The sequence below is a fragment of the Tympanuchus pallidicinctus genome, unplaced genomic scaffold (genome assembly GCF_026119805.1).
Source record: "Tympanuchus pallidicinctus isolate F22 unplaced genomic scaffold, pur_lepc_1.0 scaffold18, whole genome shotgun sequence".
Classification (NCBI taxonomy): domain Eukaryota; kingdom Metazoa; phylum Chordata; class Aves; order Galliformes; family Phasianidae; genus Tympanuchus; species Tympanuchus pallidicinctus.
The window spans coordinates 907,650-933,117 of record NW_026294699.1 but is presented as its reverse complement, the minus strand read 5'-3'; the positions used below and the strand labels follow the sequence as shown (position 1 = coordinate 933,117).

At 52.6% G+C, this 25,468-nt stretch overlaps 1 protein-coding gene and 2 long non-coding RNA genes across 5 annotated transcripts; all 3 read right to left on the bottom strand.

Moving 5' to 3' along the window:
* Positions 1-443: 443 nt before the first annotated feature.
* Positions 444-21,953, bottom strand: LOC128078929 (zinc finger CCCH domain-containing protein 11A-like). Of its 3 annotated transcripts, none has more exons than XM_052679662.1 (8): positions 21,867-21,953; positions 12,263-12,382; positions 12,021-12,144; positions 11,598-11,681; positions 11,408-11,509; positions 10,956-11,095; positions 10,302-10,369; positions 444-904 (listed from the first exon to the last, which is right to left on the bottom strand). In XM_052679662.1, exons 1-8 carry the CDS (start codon positions 21,918-21,920, stop codon positions 646-648), a joined length of 951 nt encoding a protein of 316 aa, XP_052535622.1. In that variant the 5' UTR covers positions 21,921-21,953; the 3' UTR covers positions 444-645. The 3 variants fall into 3 exon arrangements, with proteins under 3 accessions (XP_052535622.1, XP_052535621.1, XP_052535623.1); XM_052679661.1 differs by lacking the exon at positions 21,867-21,953 and adding an exon at positions 12,574-12,660; XM_052679663.1 differs by lacking the exons at positions 444-904; positions 21,867-21,953 and adding exons at positions 9,383-9,789; positions 12,574-12,660.
* LOC128078932 (uncharacterized) lies at positions 2,600-6,892 on the bottom strand. The gene is made up of 3 exons (XR_008205929.1): positions 6,471-6,892; positions 2,712-2,795; positions 2,600-2,623 (listed from the first exon to the last, which is right to left on the bottom strand). It is a non-coding gene; the product is annotated as an uncharacterized LOC128078932 (long non-coding RNA).
* On the bottom strand, positions 3,343-4,743 carry LOC128078931 (uncharacterized). Its single transcript, XR_008205928.1, has 3 exons — positions 4,495-4,743; positions 3,689-3,856; positions 3,343-3,497 (listed from the first exon to the last, which is right to left on the bottom strand). It is a non-coding gene; the product is annotated as an uncharacterized LOC128078931 (long non-coding RNA).
* Positions 21,954-25,468: the final 3,515 nt, after the last annotated feature.

Genomic DNA, 25,468 nt, shown 5'->3' with positions numbered 1-25,468 from the left:
CAGATACACACACGAAGAAGAGAAATACATGGATCTAATAAAACAACACCCACATTTGCACAACAACTGCGTATAATTACAGGGCATAAACAAGTAAGGAGGTGGATGCAAGAAGAGTGAGCTGGCCTCTGCTCACGGTTTCCCTTGCCTTGAATGTAGAGCAGGCATTCACCAAGCACTGCCATTCCTCAGCAGATGACAACTGAGGCTGACTCGAGTGGCAGGACTTTGCCCCGGCTTCCACTGATCGACAGCCCCGAGGATTCCGTCGTCCCTGAGAGGCGTCCCGACCCAGGTTGGGCCAGGTGCTTGTACAGAGCAGCTCCATGGATGGTGCCACCTTCTGCTGCTTAGCGCCAGCGGCACAAACGCCAGCACTTGCTGGCCTCACCAATTCTGTGCTGCCCCCTTGGCCAGGATCCAGTGGAACGGGTGCACGGCCCCTGAACTCTGAGCAGCAGGGAAATCAGGAGAACAGAACGCAGGCGCTGCTGATTTTGACCAGTTTGCTTTCAGACTCCTTGCACAGTTTCAGGAAAAGTGTCCCCACAGTATAAGAAAGAAAAGGAACAAGGTTGGTTGAAAAGGAATAGGGTTGGTTTTAATTGTTTTTTGTTGGTGGTTGTTTTAAAATATACAATCAGTCTATGGTGTTACACTGTCAATGATGTCAGACAGTTCCTGAAGGAGCTCGTCCGTATCCTTGTCAGTATCCATGTCAATTTCTCCTTCTAACTCATCTCCCATGATTTCCATCATTAATGTCTCGATGTCATCCTCCTCGGAGATGAGCGCTTTCCCCGCCTCTGTGCAGCTCAGCTGCTGCATCTGATGTGCTGCTTGTGAGGCCCAAGGCACAGAGTCTGCCACGGAGTCTGCCTGGCTTCCCAGAAGCAGTTCCAGACTGGGGAGAACAAGGAAGAGAACAATCAGCACCTGGCATTTCTAACTGCAGGTACGCTTTCAGCTACCAGCTCTGAGATCTGTGGTTAACCCCTCCCGCACCTCACGCTCGCAGAGGGATGGCGATTCAGTTCACCTGAGGCTGCCTTGAGAGTGCAAGATACCAGCAGGCACATGTGTCACAGTGGCAATTGATGTGTGCAGACAGAGCAGTTTGAGTCCAGCCAACAGGGTCAATTTTTGTAGCAGAAGCACACTGCCAGCCTCCTTGTTTGACTGTAAATGCGTGAAGAAGTCATCCTCTGCATAAAGCTGTTTACTGGCTGAGTTCCTTGTCCCCATGACATACTCAGCAGAGATTCTGAGCGAGCAATTTAAGTTGTTGCAGATGACCTCTTTGTTTGTTGCATTATGCCACGGCACATCTCAAACACCCCATTTGTCCCCTGATGTGAAAGAACTTATGTCCAATGTAAAAATGGCACTGACAAAGAACAAGTGGTGGTCATCACCTGCTCGGAGGTGTTTCAACTGCAGGAATGGTCACCAGGCTGTCCCCAGGCAGGGCTGGAACGATGGCCTAGGAAGAAACAAGACAGTGTGTATGAAGCACGGCTCAGAGCTTCCTAAGTAGCTTCTTTTCCCAGAGAACTGTGGATGCCCCATCCCTGGAGGCATTCAAGGCCAGGCTGGATGGGTTTCAGGCTGTCAGATCTCGTGGCTGGCAGCCCTGGCCACAGCAGGACAGCTGGAGCACTGGATGATCTTTGAGGACTGCTCCTCCCTCCCCTGGGCACTGCTGAGCCTGAACCCAAATACAGAAGCTCGGGGCTCCTGAAGAAAGCCTTCTCTTGAAGGTTACAATGGTTACAATGGTTACAAACCTTCTCTTGAAGGTTACAATGACCTTGGGTGCTTTTAACAGCGCAGCATTCGTGGACAAAATCCTTCACACCGCAGAGCAATCTGAGAATTGTGGAATCACAGAGTCTTACATAATCCTTGCCCTACATCTACCCAAAATAGAGGTCTTCCACAAGTACCCTGTGAGACATCTGCTGCCTTCAAAGGAAACAGCAGACCGGTAGAACATGTGAAATGTCCACCTTGACTTCAAGTGCAGTGTAAACCTTCCGTATGCACTGCTGCTGTTCTGCTGCTCTTACCATAGGCAGTTTTCTGGCTGGGGGCTCATCGGTGTCCTCAGCAGCAGACGGTTGCATGTCCGCTGCTTTGCGCTTCAGTGTCTGCTTCCTGGGGAAGGTGGATTTCCAAGCAGCAGACCTGAGGTACACCTTGCGTCCAGCTGCAGTAAAAGGAAGAGGTTGCTGATAAGGTCTTGCTGTGGCTCAAGAGAAATCCCCGTTCTCCTATCATTCCCACAACCCAACCCACAACAAAGCGAAATACATTTGGCCAGCGGAATTACATTGCCATGTCCAGGATTCTCAGCAATGTTTTCCACACAGCCATCTCTACCAACAGCGCATCGAAAGGAACAAAGAAACCCACGAGCTGCACTCAGCAATAGTCCAGGGCAAGGAAAACTCTGACACACAACAATGCTGAGTGGCACCATGACTGTGCTGAGGCACTGCAACAAGCTCCTGCTGCTCACCCTTGACTCTCTTCTTGAGAGGCAACTCGCTTGCTTTGCCCTTCTCCTGACATCGCTTGCGCTTTTGCGCAGCCGGGCCATGGGAGGAAGATGGGATGTCACCTGCAGAGAACAGTCCAGGAGAGAACAATCAGAACACGGGAGTCGAAAGGCAGCGCCTCAAACCCAGATGCCTGTTCAGTATCTGTACCTCTCTCTGCTGCCTTCTCAACCTCTGTCTGGCTCTCCAGACTTTGTGCAGGGCCGCTGGTCAGAGGAAGGCTCGTGTCAGCTTCTGGCAGAAAGGAGACAAGGAATAATTGAAGAGCATCTCTTTGGAGGAAGGTTTCAGCGCACCAAGCCACAAGCTTCCAATTTTCAAGCACAGTTTCTTGCATTGGCCTTTCCCCTGCTCAAATGTTGTGCCATTTCTGCAGTCGGCACAGACCTGCAATGCATTGACCTCTCTCCAGAAAACACCCACCCCTATTCTGACAGCCCAAACACAAACCAATATTTCACTGATCACCACTCTTCCCTGCGCTCCCCAATGAATGGTTACCCGACATCCTGCACCCTCTCAGAAGTAATATTCATCATTAAGTCTGTCATGCTTCATGCCATCAGGAACTCACCGTCACTTGGTGGTACAGTCGGTGCCTTCCCACCGCGTTCCTTCAAGTGAAGGAAAGGGCAGTGGGCTTTCTGACAGCCTCCCGGCCGATTCTCCCAGTAGCAGGGAATCTCACTGCGCTTCTTCTGAAGAGAGAAAGCAAGGAAGGGTCATGGAAACAGGCAGAGGAGGTTTGCAGAGAGATGCAGCGCTGCAGGTGGTGCCAGAGAGAAGTGGAGAGCTCATCTTTAGGCAAGCACTCACATCAATTTTTGTGTGTCTGAGCCTGCAGTCGCTGCTGGAACAGCGACCCTGCATCCACAGCTTGCAGACCTCTTCACTCCCCAGAGCCGCTTCGCAGTGGCGGAAGGGACAGCTGTCTCCCTGCAAGCAAAAGGAACATAAGAGCACAGCCTGAAAGACGTCCGTGCTGTCGGCCCAGGTTGGTAGCAGGGAGCGCACAATGCCACTGCTGAGGAAGGCAACGCATCGCCAGCAGGTCTCCCCCTGCTCCAGCCCTTCCTCTTCAAAGCGAGGAAAGGAAGACAATCCAGGCAAAAGACACCCAACCATACCTTAAAGCAGACAGAGTTGAAATAGAAGTGGCAGTCGACTCCTTTCTGAGGCATGGGGAACTTCTTGGAGCAAGGTTGGGCTGTCTCCAAAGGAATTCCCCGCTCTTGGAAAGAGGCGGCTGCACTCTGGGACTGCTTGGACCCAAGATCACCTTTCAGAGTGGAACCCTAAGGAAAGAGTCAACAAGGGAAGAATCATGAGGAATAAGCAGTTTCCCATCTTTCTTTGTTTCTGTGACTCTCGAGGAGTCTCAGAAGCAGCAGGTTGCAAGAACTGTGCCAAGTCTAGATCCACCTTGTGTCTATCTGCCTAACTCTTTTGTAGTGGCAAAGCTGTGTGGCAATGGTCACAGCTTGACTTGAGGCAGTGATTGAGCACCTGGTGGGAAGGCAGGGCAGCTCAGGTGCACACAAACTCTTCCCAGACATGAGTGAAGGGTTGGCAGTGGAGGCAAGGGTGTCTGAGTGGAGATCCCTGCTACCTGAGGCCTTCCAAGGCTCAGCAGCTTTTTTCCTTTCTTTCTGTGTCCCCAACTGCTGCACTTGGGCAAATCCTCTCTTGCTGCAGCCTCGGACTTTGCCACCCTGTTGTTACTGCTGCACTTTCCATTGCACTGCAGCGTTACACAGGGGAGTGATGGCAATTCGTCATCCTCACCCAAACGTGTGCCACAATCTCTCAGAGAATCAATTTCCCCTGGCAACAGCCATTGGGAAGGGCCTCGTTTGAGCTGGGAACTCCTCCCCAGCCCAGCTTTTCTGCTGAGACTCCTTCCAGCCACCACGCAGCACCAAGCCCAGCTCACCTCTTGGTCCAGGTCAGTCCAGGCTGTGCCCAGGTCACACACACGCCGCAGCGGTGCTTCTGACGGGCTCTCAAGGATGATCCTTGCCACAAAACGCTCAGAGCTCAGTCTCTGTGTGCCACTCGCTCACTAGAGCACCAGCTCTGCTCGCCACCGAGGGCCAAGCCCTGCCACCCCAGCAACGACTGTGACCTCACCATGGTTCCGCATCACTCCTGCGCTTTCATTCTAAGCAAAGGAAGCGGACACCTCCTAGATCCAAATTCTAAGAGACGGACACAAGGGTCACCCAGTGGGGTTATTGGAAGTAAGGTAACAGAGAAATTAAGTGACTCTTGTGCAGCCATCTCGGGTCACCCTCTCGCTCAGGCACCGCACGATTGGACCCAGGAGATGTTACCTCCTGCTTGGAGGCTGGAAGGATTTGAGCTTCAGAATTTGATCTTCCAAACAATCAGCAAGCATTTGGATGAGCCAGCCCTCTGGTTTTACGAGGACAGACACGTCCTGCTTGGGAAGCCGGCCCGGCGAAGGCAGAATAGCTCTGGCCGTGGGCCGCAGCACTCCACTGCCAGGCGCCGCTCCAACTCCTGGGCTGCATTTCCTCCTGGGCTCCCGCGCACGCTCTGGCTCTCCTGCAGCTTTCTGCAGGTTTTGTGGCTTCCTGCTGAGGAGCTCCTCACGTTCTTCTGCAGCTGTGCCCCGACATCATTACTGCCACCTCTGGTACCGCACCAAGAGATGCCTCAGAGTGCATCAGCCTGGACTTCCTGCTCCCATCAGCAGCTGCTCCCACGCCGACCTTCATTCACAGTGCGATCCTGGCTGCTTGCAGCACAAGCTGCCCTGCAAGGCAGAGAAAGGAAACGTGGGATTAGCACAAACACGGAAGCCCAAGGCTGTGTCACCACCTCCTATTGCAGTCTTGGGGAGTCAGCTGCAACTGCAGCCTTTGTCTGAATAAAAACAGGCACCTCAAATTAAGTGGGACCTCTGAACTGAGTAATTGCCACAATCAGAATTAGGCACTGAAATCGCTTGCTGGAGTTCAAATTTGAATTCTTGTGCCTTCTGGAAAATATGGGCTTGGAATTGAAGGATACAAGAAAAACGGCATCTTCTTCAGTGTAGGCGGTAAGGGTTGGAAGTCGGACTCTCACAAGAGGAAGTTTTCCTTTTCCTTGTAAGGCACAAAGCGATGGGATGATTTCCCATGCCTGCAGAAAGCCTGATGTGCTGTGCCACAGGCGACTGAGTGAACCAAAAGCTGTGCTGCCCATCCAGAAGCACGTGGGGCACGGGCAAGGGGGGGTTACACAGCGGCACGTGGGATGTGAGCGTTCCTTGGGCACCTGTTCCCCATCAGGAGGGAAATCCCTTTTCTCTGCCATGCCATGTCCCTACCTGCTCCACAAGGCTGCGTGACAGTCAGCACAGAAACGATGCAAACGTTCCTTTGTCATCACGGCGGTTTTCAACAGATCCACATGATGAGACTTCAGTTTGCAGTGCGGGCTCCTGGCTGACACTGCCATTTCCAAGCCATTGCTTCCTGGGGGCAAATAAAGGAAAACACTTGAATGAAATTTCATGCAGAGATTGCACATCTCACCAATCTTTTACACAAACCAGAATGACAAAACAGGAGATGTGTGCAGCGGCATCAACGTCCCAGCTGATGAAGGAATGTAGAGACAAATATCAAACTTCAGAACATTGTTCTAACACAAGGAGGGAAGCTTTTTTTACAAACTATTAAAAACAAACAAACAAACAAGCCCTCAGTCCCTTCCTGGGTGCCAGGGTCCCACGCAGAATGCTGTGTCCCCCTTGGAATGTTGGGTTCTCTCCCTGTGTTCCTGAGTTCCTGGGGCACTCCATGGGCTCCATGTTCCACCTACCACCCTTCTGAAGACCATTTGATATCTTTACTCAGCACTGCCCCTCTTCCCTTACTCATCCCAAGGGCTACTCACCAGCACCCGCCCAGGCTCCAGCTCCTTCACCGTGCGGAAGACATGGACTTGGGCACCAATGGCACTGCCAGGGCTGCCCTGGATGAGGACACCGAAGAATCTGGGGCTCTTGTTTCTGAAGCAGTGTTCAGTCAAAAGGTAGAGGCAGAAGCCTGAGAAATCATGCTGGAGGTGGTCAAAGGTGCAGCCATGGCCCACACCCAGGGCTTAGCAGGTGGCATTGGTGAGGAATTGTTTGGGGATGATACTGGGGTTGGGGACAGGGTTTGGGATGGTGGCACACAGCCTCTGTGGGTGTTTGGATGAGCAGGACGGGGCTGGGGAAAGAGAAGGAGCAGTAGTTAGATTAGTGGTCCTGCTGGAAGGGTTCCACAGCCCTCCAACCATCCTCCATTTCTCCTCCCCTCCTCCTCTTCATCCCCTTCTCCATCTCTTCATCCATTCATTTATTTCTTCCTCCTTCCCTCAGCACTACTTCAACCATTTTTCAATCCCTTTCTCCCTTCATCACTCTTCTCCAGCCCTCTTTCCTCATCTCCATTGCTCCCTATCCCCATTCCCTCCTCATCCTAACCCTATCTGCAGACACCACAGCTGTGCTCCCCATCCCATCCCCAACCCTATGTCGTCCCGTCCTGTCAGCAGTTTACGGGCTGGTTCATCCCATTTCCCACCCAACCCCACCTCCAGACCCCAGAACTGTGCACCCAATCCCATTCCCATCCTCCACTCGCAGTGCTTTGTCCCCCTATTCTCAAGATGGACACAGATCCCACAGAGCTGTTCCTGCAGCTCCGTTGCCGCAGTTGCTGTCACAGCACTGTCACCACTGAAGGCCACGTGCACCCCCAATAGCAGCACCATCCTTTGCTGTCCCCCCTTTTCTCCGTGCGCACTCGGCCCCCTGACATCAGCAGGAGCAGGGGGACAGAGCACCCAGCCTCCTGGAGGGGTGGCATCAGCGGGTCAGTGCAGTGGGGACACTCCCTTGGTGTTGGCAATGAGGCACTTGGAGTGCACATGGGACAGGGAAATCTCAGGATCCCTGAGTTCACAACTCCAATATGGGCTCATGGGGTTGTAGATGGGATGGGGAGATCCCGGACACCCCTGTTATGGGAACCGAGGACTAGAAATACGACCGGGATCTCCCAGACTGCTGGTTCCACCCCTGAGCTATGGGGACCGGGGGTGGAAATGGGATGGGATGATCCCAGACTCCTGGTCTACCACTGAGTTGGAGTTCTCGAATTTGGGAGGCCCCACACCCTGGGTCCCCTGGAATACCCCGCTCCACTCGCACACCTCAGTGCCCAGCTCCTTCCCCTTGCCATTTCCTCCTCTCCACAGACCAGAGCGACTTCATAGCCACTGCCCTGGAGCACAGGGTAACCAAAGGACACAGCTGGTCCTGTGCCGTATCAGCCACTCAGTGTGACATTGAGGAAGGACTCCTGGGTACCATAGGTGCTCACCAGTGTTTAGGTGCATGGTCGTGCCAGCGTGTGCCCTTCCCATCAAACGCTCAGTGATGCCAGTGCCCCAGGACATGGCAGATGAGCAGGAGGTGGTAGGCACACATCACAGTGAGTGGATGGTATTCGCAAAGTGGCCTCAGCAGGGCAGAGCAGAGAGGGAGGATCCCCTCCGTCACCCTGCTAAGTCTGTCTGAGAGGTGGCTGTTATGCAGGGGGACTTATTTTTGTCTTCAGCTTTCTAAGTTTTTAGATAGTCTTCGCCATTGTAAGTCATCACCAGAATAAGAAAAACCATTCAGCGTGTTAGACACTTTTTATTGTCTTGGCCAGTATAGTAAAGGCTGGAGTTAAAAGAAATACCAAATCTCAAGGAGCAATGATCTTGCACTTGCTTACTTCTTGGCTCCCCGACTCAGTGATCTTTGCCTTCCTCTGCTATGCTGGAGAAAGGTGAGATCTAAGCAGCAGCAGACGTTACGATACAAGGTGCACTCAGAATGGGACTGTTGTACGGCCGGGCTTCTGGCCATTCTTACCTCCTGCTGTTTTCCTGTGATGCTGGGCTACGTGCAGGTCTATGATCCCAGCGTTTTCTAGTTCCTGCAGCATTCTAGAGATTTCCTCTTGCCCCCTGGGAGTCTATCCTATATGTTTAGTATTAGTAATGTGGCACAGATTTGGCAAGGAATAGGCTCCAGTTTTGCATGGCCTCTTAATATCACCTGTGCCACCCAGTACTAATACATCTTCCTCTCAGTCTGAACTCTCCTACAGTCATCGGGAGGGTCAGACCCAAACTATGCCCCGTATGCACTCTGGGACTGAACAGCAGACACCTTATTATACTGCCAGGGAGGGAGATGCCCAGCCCCCAACTTCAACCATGTCTGGGTTACAGGGACGGTCTTTCCCCAACCCCACCAACCGTCATTCTGTCTCCTTGGAATTTGGTTGGATCACCATAAGCAATTGATGTTTCTGCACCCACAGGTTGGTTTTCCCCTCTCCTGGCAGGTCAAGACACACTGCAACCTTTTGCAGATCATGCCTTTATCTTTCCGACCCTCAGTCAAACCTCCAGCATCAGTTAATGCTCTCCAAGCACTCACCAAGCACTGCCATTCCTCAGCAGATGACAACTGAGGCTGACTCGAGTGGCAGGACTTTGCCCCGGCTTCCACTGATCGACAGCCCCGAGGATTCCGTCGTCCCTGAGAGGCGTCCGGACCCAGGTTGGGCCAGGTGCTTGTACAGAGCAGCTCCATGGATGGTGCCACCTTCTGCTGCTTAGCGCCAGCGGCACAAACGCCAGCACTTGCTGGCCTCACCAATTCCGTGCTGCCCCCTTGGCCAGGATCCAGTGGAACGGGTGCACGGCCCCTGAACTCTGAGCAGCAGGGAAATCAGGAGAACAGAACGCAGGCGCTGCTGATTTTGACCAGTTTGCTTTCAGACTCCTTGCACAGTTTCAGGAAAAGTGTCCCCACAGTATAAGAAAGAAAAGGAACAAGGTTGGTTGAAAAGGAATAGGGTTGGTTTTAATTGTTTTTTGTTGTTGGTTGTTTTAAAATATACAATCAGTCTATGGTGTTACACTGTCAATGATGTCAGACAGTTCCTGAAGGAGCTCGTCCGTATCCTTGTCAGTATCCATGTCAATTTCTCCTTCTAACTCATCTCCCATGATTTCCATCATTAATGTCTCGATGTCATCCTCCTCGGAGATGAGCGCTTTCCCCGCCTCTGTGCAGCTCAGCTGCTGCATCTGATGTGCTGCTTGTGAGGCCCAAGGCACAGAGTCTGCCACGGAGTCTGCCTGGCTTCCCAGAAGCAGTTCCAGACTGGGGAGAACAAGGAAGAGAACAATCAGCACCTGGCATTTCTAACTGCAGGTACGCTTTCAGCTACCAGCTCTGAGATCTGTGGTTAACCCCTCCCGCACCTCACGCTCGCAGAGGGATGGCGATTCAGTTCACCTGAGGCTGCCTTGAGAGTGCAAGATACCAGCAGGCACACGTGTCACAGTGGCAATTGATGTGTGCAGACAGAGCAGTTTGAGTCCAGCCAACAGGGGCCAGGTTTTGTAGCAGAAGCACACTGCCAGCCTCCTTGTTTGACTGTAAATGCGTGAAGAAGTCATCCTCTGCATAAAGCTGTTTACTGGCTGAGTTCCTTGTCCCCATGACATACTCAGCAGAGATTCTGAGCGAGCAATTTAAGTTGTTGCAGATGACCTCTTTGTTTGTTGCATTATGCCACGGCACATCTCAAACACCCCATTTGTCCCCTGATGTGAAAGAACTTATGTCCAATGTAAAAATGGCACTGACAAAGAACAAGTGGTGGTCATCACCTGCTCGGAGGTGTTTCAACTGCAGGAATGGTCACCAGGCTGTCCCCAGGCAGGGCTGGAACGATGGCCTAGGAAGAAACAAGACAGTGTGTATGAAGCACGGCTCAGAGCTTCCTAAGTAGCTTCTTTTCCCAGAGAACTGTGGATGCCCCATCCCTGGAGGCATTCAAGGCCAGGCTGGATGGGTTTCAGGCTGTCAGATCTCGTGGCTGGCAGCCCTGGCCACAGCAGGACAGCTGGAGCACTGGATGATCTTTGAGGACTGCTCCTCCCTCCCCTGGGCACTGCTGAGCCTGAACCCAAATACAGAAGCTCGGGGCTCCTGAAGAAAGCCTTCTCTTGAAGGTTACAATGGTTACAATGGTTACAAACCTTCTCTTGAAGGTTACAATGACCTTGGGTGCTTTTAACAGCGCAGCATTCGTGGACAAAATCCTTCACACCGCAGAGCAATCTGAGAATTGTGGAATCACAGAGTCTTACATAATCCTTGCCCTACATCTACCCAAAATAGAGGTCTTCCACAAGTACCCTGTGAGACATCTGCTGCCTTCAAAGGAAACAGCAGACCGGTAGAACATGTGAAATGTCCACCTTGACTTCAAGTGCAGTGTAAACCTTCCGTATGCACTGCTGCTGTTCTGCTGCTCTTACCATAGGCAGTTTTCTGGCTGGGGGCTCATCGGTGTCCTCAGCAGCAGACGGTTGCATGTCCGCTGCTTTGCGCTTCAGTGTCTGCTTCCTGGGGAAGGTGGATTTCCAAGCAGCAGACCTGAGGTACACCTTGCGTCCAGCTGCAGTAAAAGGAAGAGGTTGCTGATAAGGTCTTGCTGTGGCTCAAGAGAAATCCCCGTTCTCCTATCATTCCCACAACCCAACCCACAACAAAGCGAAATACATTTGGCCAGCGGAATTACATTGCCATGTCCAGGATTCTCAGCAATGTTTTCCACACAGCCATCTCTACCAACAGCGCATCGAAAGGAACAAAGAAACCCACGAGCTGCACTCAGCAATAGTCCAGGGCAAGGAAAACTCTGACACACAACAATGCTGAGTGGCAGCATGACTGTGCTGAGGCACTGCAACAAGCTCCTGCTGCTCACCCTTGACTCTCTTCTTGAGAGGCAACTCGCTTGCTTTGCCCTTCTCCTGACATCGCTTGCGCTTTTGCGCAGCCGGGCCATGGGAGGAAGATGGGATGTCACCTGCAGAGAACAGTCCAGGAGAGAACAATCAGAACATGGGAGTCGAAAGGCAGCGCCTCAAACCCAGATGCCTGTTCAGTATCTGTACCTCTCTCTGCTGCCTTCTCAACCTCTGTCTGGCTCTCCAGACTTTGTGCAGGGCCGCTGGTCAGAGGAAGGCTCGTGTCAGCTTCTGGCAGAAAGGAGACAAGGAATAATTGAAGAGCATCTCTTTGGAGGAAGGTTTCAGCGCACCAAGCCACAAGCTTCCAATTTTCAAGCACAGTTTCTTGCATTGGCCTTTCCCCTGCTCAAATGTTGTGCCATTTCTGCAGTCGGCACAGACCTGCAATGCATTGACCTCTCTCCAGAAAACACCCACCCCTATTCTGACAGCCCAAACACAAACCAATATTTCACTGATCACCACTCTTCCCTGCGCTCCCCAATGAATGTTACCCGACATCCTGCACCCGCTCAGAAGTAATATTCATCATTAAGTCTGTCATGCTTCATGCCATCAGGAACTCACCGTCACTTGGTGGTACAGTCGGTGCCTTCCCACCGCGTTCCTTCAAGTGAAGGAAAGGGCAGTGGGCTTTCTGACAGCCTCCCGGCCGATTCTCCCAGTAGCAGGGAATCTCACTGCGCTTCTTCTGAAGAGAGAAAGCAAGGAAGGGTCATGGAAACAGGCAGAGGAGGTTTGCAGAGAGATGCAGCGCTGCAGGTGGTGCCAGAGAGAAGTGGAGAGCTCATCTTTAGGCAAGCACTCACATCAATTTTTGTGTGTCTGAGCCTGCAGTCGCTGCTGGAACAGCGACCCTGCATCCACAGCTTGCAGACCTCTTCACTCCCCAGAGCCGCTTCGCAGTGGCGGAAGGGACAGCTGTCTCCCTGCAAGCAAAAGGAACATAAGAGCACAGCCTGAAAGACGTCCGTGCTGTCGGCCCAGGTTGGTAGCAGGGAGCGCACAATGCCACTGCTGATGAAGGCAACGCATCGCCAGCAGGTCTCCCCCTGCTCCAGCCCTTCCTCTTCAAAGCGAGGAAAGGAAGACAATCCAGGCAAAAGACACCCAACCATACCTTAAAGCAGACAGAGTTGAAATAGAAGTGGCAGTCGACTCCTTTCTGAGGCATGGGGAACTTCTTGGAGCAAGGTTGGGCTGTCTCCAAAGGAATTCCCCGCTCTTGGAAAGAGGCGGCTGCACTCTGGGACTGCTTGGACCCAAGATCACCTTTCAGATGGAACCCTAAGGAAAGAGTCAACAAGGGAAGAATCATGAGGAATAAGCAGTTTCCCATCTTTCTTCGTTTCTGTGACTCTCGAGGAGTCTCAGAAGCAGCAGGTTGCAAGAACTGTGCCAAGTCTAGATCCACCTTGTGTCTAACTGCCACCACTTCTCCCAGCAAGCACTGTCCTCCATCTCACCACCAGTTATACCCCTAGCAGCACGCATTTTGCGTTCCTGACATGAAAATGACTCCCTTCCTCTTCTCCCCTTGCTGCAGCTGCAATGGATGCACTGGTACGACTCCCACGTTTGACAAACCTACAGTTCTGGCTTACCAGGCACAGCTGCAGTCCCTCTCCCTTCCAGCTCACACTCCAGCCCAATGGCTGAGCAGCACCGTCAGCGACAGCGGGCAGCACCCGTCAGCCACCACCACTCTCACTGCCAGCCGGGACGAGAGCTGACGCAGCGTGTCCACACTGCTGCGCAGCGCTCACGAATGTGGCACTCACTGGTGGCAGCCACGGCCCCAGCACAGTGCTTGTGATGTCACCGTGCCTGTGATGTCACCGGACAGTGCATGTCCCCAGCTGAGCACCCGGCTCTCCACCGGGACTTCAGGGGGGTTTTGTTAAAAATGGGCTGGATACAGCACAGCCAGCGCTCCGTGGGTCATTAAAGCACAAGTTGCACTGCATCAAGTCTGTGCTCTTCTTCCTTTGTCCTGTCTGAGGTGAAGGCTGGGGCCCAGCAGCAGTTTTGCAGGGCTGTAGTGGCAATGGTCAGTCACAGCTTGAGGCAGTGATTGAGCACCTGGTGGGAAGGCAGGGCAGCTCAGGTGCACACAAACCCTTCCCAGTCATCACTGAAGGGTTGGCAGTGGAGGCAAGCTTTACACAGGGAAGTGACGGCAATTCGTCATCCTCACCCAAACGTGTGCCACAATCTCTCAGAGAATCAATTTCCCCTGGAAACAGCCATTGGGAAGGGCCTCGTTTGAGCTGGGAACTCCTCCCCAGCCCAGCTTTTCTGCTGAGACTCCTTCCAGCCACCACGCAGCACCAAGCCCAGCTCACCTCTTGGTCCAGGTCAGTCCAGGCTGTGCCCAGGTCACACACACGCCGCAGCGGTGCTTCTGACGGGCTCTCAAGGATGATCCTTGCCACAAAACGCTCAGAGCTCAGTCTCTGTGTGCCACTCGCTCACTAGAGCACCAGCTCTGCTCGCCACCGAGGGCCAAGCCCTGCCACCCCAGCAACGACTGTGACCTCACCATGGTTCCGCATCACTCCTGCGCTTTCGTTCTAAGCAAAGGAAGCAGACGCCTCCTAGATCCAAATTCTAAGAGACGGACACAAGGGTCACCCAGTGGGGTTATTGGAAGTAAGATAACAGAGAAATTAAGGTGACTCTTGTGCAGCCATCTCTGGTCGCCCTCTCACTCAGGCACCGCACGATTGGACCCAGGAGATGTTGCCTCCAGCTTGAAGGCTGGAAGGATTTGAGCTTCAGAATTTGATCTTCCAAACAATCAGCAAGCATTTGGATGAGCCAGCCCTCTGGTTTTACGAGGACAGACACGTCCTGCTTGGGAAGCCGGCCCGGCGAAGGCAGAATAGCTCTGGCCGTGGGCCGCAGCACTCCACTGCCAGGCGCCGCTCCAACTCCTGGGCTGCATTTCCTCCTGGGCTCCCGCGCACGCTCTGGCTCTCCTGCCGGTTTCTGCAGGTTTTGTGGCTTCCTGCTGGGGAGCTCCTCACGTTCTTCTGCAGCTGTGCCCCGACATCATTACTGCCACCTCTGGTACCGCACCAAGAGATGCCTCAGAGTGCATCAGCCTGGACTTCCTGCTCCCATCAGCAGCTGCTCCCACGCCGACCTTCATTCACAGTGCGATCCTGGCCACTTGCAACACGAGCTGCCCTGCAAGGCAGAGAAAGGAAACATGGGATTAGCACAAACACGGAAGCCCAAGGCTGTGTCACCACCTCCTATTGCAGTCTTGGGGAGTCAGCTGCAACTGCAGCCTTTGTCTGAATAAAAACAGGCACCTCAAATTAAGTGGGACCTCTGAACTGAGTAATTGCCACAATCAGAAATAGGCACTGAAATCGCTTGCTGGAGTTCAAATTTGAATTCTTGTGCCTTCTGGAAAATATGGGCTTGGAATTGAAGGATACAAGAAAAACGGCATCTTCTTCAGTGTAGGCGGTAAGGGTTGGAAGTCGGACTCTCACAAGAGGAAGTTTTCCTTTTCCTTGTAAGGCACAAAGCGATGGGATGATTTCCCATGCCTGCAGAAAGCCTGATGTGCTGTGCCACAGGCGGCTGAGTGAACCAAAAGCTGTGCTGCCCATCCAGAAGCACGTGGGGCACGGGCATGGAGCGGTTACACAGCGGCACGTGGGATGTGAACGTTCCTTGGGCACCTGTTCCCCATCAGGAGGGAAATCCCTTTTCTCTGCCATGCCATGTCCTTACCTGCTCTGCAAGGCTGTGTGACAGTCAGCACAGAAACGACGCAAGCGTTCCTTTGTCATCACGGCGGTTTTCAACAGATCCACATGATGAGACTTCAGTTTGCAGTGCGGGCTCCTGGCTGACACCGCCATTTCCAAGCCATTGCTTCCTGGGGGCAAATAATGGGAAACACTTGAATGAAATTTCATGCAGAGATTGCACATCTCACCAATCTTTTACACAAACCAGAATGACAAAACAGGAGATGTGTGCAGCGGCATCAACGTCCCAGCTGATGAAGGAATGTAGAGACAAATTTCAAACTTCAGAACATTGTTCTAACACAAGGAGGGAAGCTTTTTTTACAAACTATTAAAAACAAACAAACAAACAAGCCCTCAGTCCCTTCCTGGGTGCCAGGGTCCCACGCAGAATGCTGTGTCCCCCTTGGAATGTTGGGTTCTCTCCCTGTGTTCCTGAGTTCTTGGGGCACTCCATGGGCTCCATGTTCCACCTACCACCCTTCTGAAGACCATTTGATATCTTTACTCAGCACTGCCCCTCTTCCCTTACTCATCCCAAGGGCTACTCACCAGCACCCGCCCAGGCTCCAGCTCCTTCACCGTGCGGAAGACATGGACTTGGGCACCAATGGCACTGCCAGGGCTGCCCTGGATGAGGACACCGAAGAATCTGGGGCTCTTGTTTCTGAAGCAGTGTTCAGTCAAAAGGTAGAGGCAGAAGCCTGAGAAATCATGCTGGACGTGGTCAAAGGTGCAGCCATGGCCCACACCCAGGGCTTAGCAGGTGGCATTGGTGAGGAATTGTTTGGGGATGATACTGGGGTTGGGGACAGGGTTTGGGATGGTGGCACACAGCCTCTGTGGGTGTTTGGATGAGCAGGACGGGGCTGGGGAAAGAGAAGGAGCAGTAGTTAGATTAGTGGTCCTGCTGGAAGGGTTCCACAGCCCTCCAACCATCCTCCATTTCTCCTCCCCTCCTCCTCTTCATCCCCTTCTCCATCTCTTCATCCATTCATTTATTTCTTCCTCCTTCCCTCAGCACTACTTCAACCATTTTTCAATCCCTTTCTCCCTTCATCACTCTTCTCCAGCCCTCTTTCCTCATCTCCATTGCTCCCTATCCCCACCTCTCCTCGATCTAACCCTATCTGCAGACACCACAGCTGTGCTCCCCATCCCATGCCCAACCCTATGTCGTCCCATCCTGTCAGCAGTTTACGGGCTGGTTCATCCCATTTCCCACCCAACCCCACCTCCAGACCCCAGAACTGTGCACCCAATCCCATTCCCATCCTCCACTCGCAGTGCTTTGTCCCCCTATTCTCAAGATGGACACAGATCCCACAGAGCTGTTCCTGCAGCTCCATCGCCACAGTCGCTGTCACAGCACTGTCACCACTGAAGGCCACGTGCACCCCCAATAGCAGCACCATCCTTTGCTGTCCCCCCTTTTCTCCGTGCGCACTCGGCCCCCTGACATCAGCAGGAGCAGGGGGACAGAGCACCCAGCCTCCTGGAGGGGTGGCATCAGCGGGTCAGTGCAGTGGGGACACTCCCTTGGTGTTGGCAATGAGGCACTTGGAGTGCACATGGGACAGGGAAATCTCAGGATCCCTGAGTTCACAACTCCAATATGGGCTCATGGGGTTGTAGCTGGGATGGGGAGATCCCGGACCCCCCTGTTATGGGAACCGAGGACTAGAAATACGACCGGGATCTCCCAGACTGCTGGTTCCACCCCTGAGCTATGGGGACCGGGGGTGGAAATGGGATGGGATGATCCCAGACTCCTGGTCTACCACTGAGTTGGAGTTCTCGAATTTGGGAGGCCCCACACCCTGGGTCCCCTGGAATACCCCGCTCCACTCGCACACCTCAGTGCCCAGCTCCTTCCCCTTGCCATTTCCTCCTCTCCACAGACCAGAGCGACTTCATAGCCACTGCCCTGGAGCACAGGGTAACCAAAGGACACAGCTGGTCCTGTGCCGTATCAGCCACTCAGTGTGACATTGAGGAAGGACTCCTGGGTACCATAGGTGCTCACCAGTGTTTAGGTGCATGGTCGTGCCAGCGTGTGCCCTTCCCATCAAACGCTCAGTGATGCCAGTGCCCCAGGACATGGCAGATGAGCAGGAGGTGGTAGGCACACATCACAGTGAGTGGATGGTATTCGCAAAGTGGCCTCAGCAGGGCAGAGCAGAGAGGGAGGATCCCCTCCGTCACCCTGCTAAGTCTGTCTGAGAGGTGGCTGTTATGCAGGGGGACTTATTTTTGTCTTCAGCTTTCTAAGTTTTTAGATAGTCTTCGCCATTGTAAGTCATCACCAGAATAAGAAAAACCATTCAGCGTTTTAGACACTTTTTATTGTCTTGGCCAGTATAGTAAAGGCTTGAGTTAAAAGAAATACCAAATCTCAAGGAGCAATGATCTTGCACTTGCTTACTTCTTGGCTCCCCGACTCAGTGATCTTTGCCTTCCTCTGCTATGCTGGAGAAAGGTGAGATCTAAGCAGCAGCAGACGTTACGATACAAGGTGCACTCAGAATGGGACTGTTGTACGGCCGGGCTTCTGGCCATTCTTACCTCCTGCTGTTTTCCTGTGATGCTGGGCTACGTGCAGGTCTATGATCCCAGCGTTTTCTAGTTCCTGCAGCATTCTAGAGATTTCCTCTTGCCCCCTGGGAGTCTATCCTATGTGTTTAGTATTAGTAATGTGGCACAGATTTGGCAAGGAATAGGCTCCAGTTTTGCATGGCCTCTTAATATCACCTGTGCCACCCAGTACTAATACATCTTCCTCTCAGTCTGAACTCTCCTACAGTCATCGGGAGGGTCAGACCCAAACTATGCCCCGTATGCACTCTGGGACTGAACAGCAGACACCTTATTATACTGCCAGGGAGGGAGATGCCCAGCCCCCAACTTCAACCATGTCTGGGTTACAGGGACGGTCTTTCCCCAACCCCACCAACCGTCATTCTGTCTCCTTGGAATTTGGTTGGATCACCATAAGCAATTGATGTTTCTGCACCCACAGGTTGGTTTTCCCCTCTCCTGGCAGGTCAAGACACACTGCAACCTTTTGCAGATTATACCTTTATCTTTCCGACCCTCAGTCAAACCTCCAGCATCAGTTAATGTTCTCCAAGCACTCACCAAGCACTGCCATTCCTCAGCAGATGACAACTGAGGCTGACTCGAGTGGCAGGACTTTGCCCCGGCTTCCACTGATCGACAGCCCCGAGGATTCCGTCGTCCCTGAGAGGCGTCCGGACCCAGGTTGGGCCAGGTGCTTGTACAGAGCAGCTCCATGGATGGTGCCACCTTCTGCTGCTTAGCGCCAGCGGCACAAACGCCAGCACTTGCTGGCCTCATCAATTCCGTGCTGCCCCCTTGGCCAGGATCCAGTGGAACAGGTGCACGGCCCCTGAACTCTGAGCAGCAGGGAAATCAGGAGAACACAATGCAGGCGCTGCTGATTTTGACCAGTTTGCTTTCAGACTCCTTGCACAGTTTCAGGAAAAGTGTCCCCACAGTATAAGAAAGAAAAGGAACAAGGTTGGTTGAAAAGGAATAGGGTTGGTTTTAATTGTTTTTTGTTGGTGGTTGTTTTAAAATATACAATCAGTCTATGGTGTTACACTGTCAATGATGTCAGACAGTTCCTGAAGGAGCTCGTCCGTATCCTTCTCAGTACCCATGTCAATTTCTCCTTCTAACTCATCTCCCATGATTTCCATCATTAATGTCTCGATGTCATCCTCCTCGGAGATGAGCGCTTTCCCCGCCTCTGTGCAGCTCAGCTGTGCTGCTTGTGAGGCCCAAGGCACAGAGTCTGCCACGGAGTCTGCCTGGCTTCCCAGAAGCAGTTCCAGACTGGGGAGAACAAGGAAGAGAACAATCAGCACCTGGCATTTCTAACTGCGGGTACGCTTTCAGCTACCAGCTCTGAGATCTGTGGTTAACCCCTCCCGCACCTCACGCTCGCAGAGGGATGGCGATTCAGTTCACCTGAGGCTGCCTTGAGAGTGCAACATACCAGCAGGCACATGTGTCACAGTGGCAATTGATGTGTGCAGACAGAGCAGTTTGAGTCCAGCCAACAGGGGCCAGGTTTTGTAGCAGAAGCACACTGCCAGCCTCATTGTTTGACTGCAAATACGTGAAGAAGTCATCCTCTGCATAAAGCTGTTTACTGGCTGAGTTCCTTGTCCCCATGACATACTCAGCAGAGATTCTGAGCGAGCAATTTAAGTTGTTGCAGATGACCTCTTTGTTTGTTGCATTATGCCACGGCACATCTCAAACACCCCATTTGTCCCCTGATGTGAAAGAACTTATGTCCAATGTAAAAATGGCACTGACAAAGAACAAGTGGTGGTCATCACCTGCTCGGAGGTGTTTCAACTGCAGGAATGGTCACCAGGCTGTCCCCAGGCAGGGCTGGAACGATGGCCTAGGAAGAAACAAGACAGTGTGTATGAAGCACGGCTCAAAGCTTCCTAAGTGGCTTCTTTTCCCAGAGAAGCTGTGGATGCCCCATCCCTGGAGGCATTCAAGGCCAGGCTGGATGGGTTTCAGGCTGTCAGATCTCGTGGCTGGCAGCCCTGGCCACAGCAGGACAGCTGGAGCACTGGATGATCTTTGAGGACTGCTCCTCCCTCCCCTGGGCACTGCTGAGCCTGAACCCAAATACAGAAGCTCGGGGCTCCTGAAGAAAGCCTTCTCTTGAAGGTTACAATGGTTACAATGGTTACAAACCTTCTCTTGAAGGTTACAATGACCTTGGGTGCTTTTAACAGCGCAGCATTCGTGGACAAAATCCTTCACACCGCAGAGCAATCTGAGAATTGTAGAATCACAGAGTCTTACATAATCCTTGCCCTACATCTACCCAAAATAGAGGTCTTCCACAAGTACCCTGTGAGACATCTGCTGCCTTCAAAGGAAACAGCAGACCGGTAGAACATGTGAAATGTCCACCTTGACTTCAAGTGCAGTGTAAACCTTCCGTATGCACTGCTGCTGTTCTGCTGCTCTTACCATAGGCAGTTTTCTGGCTGGAGGCTCATCGGTGTCCTCAGCAGCAGACGGTTGCATGTCCGCTGCTTTCCGCTTCAGTGTCTGCTTCCTGGGGAAGGTGGATTTCCAAGCAGCAGACCTGAGGTACACCTTGCGTCCAGCTGCAGTAAAAGGAAGAGGTTGCTGATAAGGTCTTGCTGTGGCTCAAGAGAAATCCCCGTTCTCCTATCATTCCCACAACCCAACCCACAACAAAGCGAAATACATTTGGCCAGCGGAATTACATTGCCATGTCCAGGATTCTCAGCAATGTTTTCCACACAGCCATCTCTACCAACAGCGCATCGAAAGGAACAAAGAAACCCACGAGCTGCACTCAGCAATAGTCCAGGGCAAGGAAAACTCTGACACACAACAATGCTGAGTGGCAGCATGACTGTGCTGAGGCACTGCAACAAGCTCCTGCTGCTCACCCTTGACTCTCTTCTTGAGAGGCAACTCGCTTGCTTTGCCCTTCTCCTGACATCGCTTGCGCTTTTGCGCAGCTGGGCCATGGGAGGAAGATGGGATGTCACCTGCAGAGAACAGTCCAGGAGAGAACAATCAGAACATGGGAGTCGAAAGGCAGCGCCTCAAACCCAGATGCCTGTTCAGTATCTGTACCTCTCTCTGCTGCCTTCTCAACCTCTGTCTGGCTCTCCAGACTTTGTGCAGGGCCGCTGGTCAGAGGAAGGCTCGTGTCAGCTTCTGGCAGAAAGGAGACAAGGAATAATTGAAGAGCATCTCTTTGGAGGAAGGTTTCAGCGCACCAAGCCACAAGCTTCCAATTTTCAAGCACAGTTTCTTGCATTGGCCTTTCCCCTGCTCAAATGTTGTGCCATTTCTGCAGTCGGCACAGACCTGCAATGCATTGACCTCTCTCCAGAAAACACCCACCCCTATTCTGACAGCCAAAACACAAACCAATATTTCACTGATCACCACTCTTCCCTGCGCTCCCCAATGAATGTTACCTGACATCCTGCACCCGCTCAGAAGTAATATTCATCATTAAGTCTGTCATGCTTCATGCCATCAGGAACTCACCGTCACTTGGTGGTACAGTCGGTGCCTTCCCACCGCATTCCTTCAAGTGAAGGAAAGGGCAGTGGGCTTTCTGACAGCCTCCCGGCCGATTCTCCCAGTAGCAGGGAATCTCACTGCGCTTCTTCTGAAGAGAGAAAGCAAGGAAGGGTCATGGAAACAGGCAGAGGAGGTTTGCAGAGAGATGCAGCGCTGCAGGTGGTGCCAGAGAGAAGTGGAGAGCTCATCTTTAGGCAAGCACTCACATCAATTTTTGTGTGTCTGAGCCTGCAGTCGCTGCTGGAACAGCGACCCTGCATCCACAGCTTGCAGACCTCTTCACTCCCCAGAGCCGCTTTGCAGTGGCGGAAGGGACAGCTGTCTCCCTGCAAGCAAAAGGAACATAAGAGCACAGCCTGAAAGACGTCCGTGCTGTCGGCCCAGGTTGGTAGCAGGGAGCGCACAATGCCACTGCTGAGGAAGGCAACGCATCGCCAGCAGGTCTCCCCCTGCTCCAGCCCTTCCTCTTCAAAGCGAGGAAAGGAAGACAATCCAGGCAAAAGACACCCAACCATACCTTAAAGCAGACAGAGTTGAAATAGAAGTGGCAGTCGACTCCTTTCTGAGGCATGGGGAACTTCTTGGAGCAAGGTTGGGCTGTCTCCAAAGGAATTCCCCGCTCTTGGAAAGAGGCGGCTGCACTCTGGGACTGCTTGGACCCAAGATCACCTTTCAGATGGAACCCTAAGGAAAGAGTCAACAAGGGAAGAATCATGAGCAATAAGCAGTTTCCCATCTTTCTTCGTTTCTGTGACTCTCAAGGAGTCTCAGAAGCAGCAGGTTGCAAGAACTGTGCCAAGTCTAGATGCACCTTGTGTCTAACTGCCACCACTTCTCCCAGCAAGCACTGTCCTCCATCTCACCACCAGTTATACCCCTAGCAGCACGCATTTTGCGTTCCTGACATGAAAATGACTCCCTTCATCTTCTCCTCTTGCTGCAGCTGCAATGGATGCACTGGTACGACTCCCACGTTTGACAAACCTACAGTTCTGGCTTACCAGGCACAGCTGCAGTCCCTCTCCCTTCCAGCTCACACTCCAGCCCAATGGCTGAGCAGCACCGTCAGCGACAGCGGGCAGCACCCGTCAGCCACCACCACTCTCACTGCCAGCCGGGACGAGAGCTGACGCAGCGTGTCCACACTGCTGCGCAGCGCTCACGGCTGTGGCACTCACTGGTGGCAGCCACGGCCCCAGCACAGTGCTTGTGATGTCACCGTGCCTGTGATGTCACCGGACAGTGCATGTCCCCAGCTGAGCACCCGGCTCTCCACCGGGACTTCGGGGGGGTTTTGTTAAAAATGGGCTGGATACGGCACAGCCAGCGCTCCGTGGGTCATTAAAGCACAAGTTGCACTGCATCAAGTCTGTGCTCTTCTTCCTTTGTCCTGCCTGAGGTGAAGGCTGGGGCCCAGCAGCAGTTTTGCAGGGCTGTAGTGGCAATGGTCAGTCACAGCTTGAGGCAGTGATTGAGCACCTGGTGGGAAGGCAGGGCAGCTCAGGTGCACATAAACTCTTCCCAGTCATCATTGAAGGGTTGGCAGTGGAGGCAAGGGTGTCTGAGTGGAGATCCCTGCTACCTGAGGCCTTCCAAGGCTCAGCAGCTTTTTTCCTTTCTTTCTGTGTCCCCAACTGCTGCACTTGGGCAAATCCTCCCTTGCTGCAGCCTCGGACTTTGCCACCCTGTTGTTACTGCTGCACTTTCCATTGCACTGCAGCTTTACACAGGGGAGTGACGGCAATTCGTCATCCTCACCCAAACGTGTGCCACAATCTCTCAGAGAATCAATTTCCCCTGGAAACAGCCATTGGGAAGGGCCTCGTTTGAGCTGGGAACTCCTCCCCAGCCCAGCTTTTCTGCTGAGACTCCTTCCAGCCACCACGCAGCACCAAGCCCAGCTCACCTCTTGGTCCAGGTCAGTCCAGGCTGTGCCCAGGTCACACACACGCCGCAGCGGTGCTTCTGACGGGCTCTCAAGGATGATCCTTGCCACAAAACGCTCAGAGCTCAGTCTCTGTGTGCCACTCGCTCACTAGAGCACCAGCTCTGCTCGCCACCGAGGGCCAAGCCCTGCCACCCCAGCAACGACTGTGACCTCACCATGGTTCCGCATCACTCCTGCGCTTTCATTCTAAGCAAAGGAAGCGGACACCTCCTAGATCCAAATTCTAAGAGACCGACACAGGGGTCACCCAGTGGGGTTATTGGAAGTAAGATAACAGAGAAATTAAGGTGACTCTTGTGCAGCCATCTCAGGTCACCCTCTCACTCAGGCGCCGCACGATTGCACCCAAGAGGTGTTGCCTCCAGCTTGGAGGCTGGAAGGATTTGATCTTCCAAACAATCAGCAAGCATTTGGATGAGCCAGCCCTCTGGTTTTACGCAGACAGACATGCCCTGCTTGGGAACGCAGCTTGGCGAAGGCAGAATAGCTCTGGCCGTGGGCCGCAGCACTACACTGCCAGGCGCTGCTGCAACTCCTGGGCTGCATTTCCTCCTGGGCTCCCGCGCACGCTCTGGCTCTTCTACAGCTTTCTTTTTCACGGAAGCCCAAGGCTGTGTCACCACCTCCTATTGCAGTCTTGGGGAGTCAGCTGCAACCCTGCAGCCAATATGGGGTCATGGGTTTGTAGATGGGATGAGGAGATCCCAGACACCCCTTTTATGGGAACCTTGGGAAGCCAGCTCGGCAAAGGCAGAATAGCTCTGGCCGTGGGCAGCAGCACTCCATGGCCTGGCGCCTCAGGGGCAGGTGGACAGAGCTTCCAGCCTCCTGGAGGGATGGCATCAGGGAGTCAGTGCAGTGAGAAACTTTCCTGGTCTTGGAAATGATGCACAGTGCAGAAGAAATGCAATTTGTTGGTCACAGCTTAAAAAAAGAAAAGTGCAATATAGTACTGGCTTTCTGCAGGCAGCATGATCTGTGTAGAAATTCGATGAGCATATCGTTTTCCATAGAGAGGCAATAAATAGCCAAATTGTACAGCATCCAATGTCGATACTTGGTCATTCTTCCCTGTCCCTCCAAATGTTCATCTCACACCCTTCCTTTTCGCTGACAGGAAAGCCCTCAGTCAGCTGGACTGACTATATTGTGAGAAAATCTTGCACGAAGCTCCCCAGACATTTTTTTTCAGACCCATTGTAGGTATAGAGGTTTGTTGCAGGAAGGAGTCTTTGGTTCAGAGAAAGATGGTAGGACTAAGTCTTCAGCTTCCAGAAGAGCAAAACACTGGACTGAAGGATGCTTATCTGCCAGTATTTCCATTGTCTTCAGTGGGGTACTAAGTTACCTAAATCTAGGAGAATCCCTAAGACAGGTCTTGGATCATGGTCACCCCTCTGCAACATTCCCTCTGTGGAGATAAAGCTGACCTGTAGAGGGTTAGATAGCAACATTATCTGAAGACCTCCTTTTGGAAAGACACGGGTGATTACACCGAGGACATTACTAATTATGCTAATGAAAATAAATGAATACAAGCCTTATGAGGAGCGGTTGAGAGAGCTGGGGTCGTTCTGTCTGGAGGAGAGGAAGCTCAAGGGTGAACTTGTTGCTCTCTTCAACTACCTGAAGGGGAGTTGTGGTGAGGTGGGAGTTGGCCTCTTCTCCCAAGTAACTAGCAATAGGACTGGAGGGAACGGCCCCAAGTTGCACAAGGGGAGATTCAGGTTGGACTTTAGGAAATACCTCTATTCCATAGAGTGGTGAGGCTGAGGCACAGGCTGCTCAGGGGGGTGGGGGAATCACTGTCCCTGGAGGTGTTCAAGAAATAGGTAGATGTTGAATTGAGGGACGTGGTTTAGTGGGAAACATTGGTGATAGGTGAACGGTTGGACTGGATCATCTCAGAGGTCTTTTCCAACCTTGATGATTCTATGATTCTATGATATAAACAAAGCCAGGCTGCAGGCAAAGCCCTACAGTACAGAAAAAAGGAACTCTAAAGCCTATGACGCTTCTGAGGTGAGAGGGAATAACAAGCTTGAAGCGGTTGTTAACAAAGATGAGTCTTTTTTTGGTTTCCTTTATTATTCTCCCCACCTATTCTGTCCTATTAAACTGTTTTTATCTCTACACGTGAGTTTTGCCTTTCTCTGGTCTTTCTCCCCCAT

Excerpts from the sequence above, each read along its gene's own strand:
- LOC128078929 (XM_052679662.1), bottom strand. The coding sequence starts at position 21,920 with ATGCCTCAGAAAGGAGTCGACTGCCACTTCTATTTCAACTCTGTCTGC. Across the intron at positions 11,682-12,020 it reads GACTGTACCACCAAGTGACG|AAGCTGACACGAGCCTTCCT; the intron begins GTGAGTTCCTGA and ends CCTTTCTGCCAG. Across the intron at positions 10,370-10,955 it reads CAGCCAGAAAACTGCCTATG|GCCATCGTTCCAGCCCTGCC; the intron begins GTAAGAGCAGCA and ends GTTTCTTCCTAG.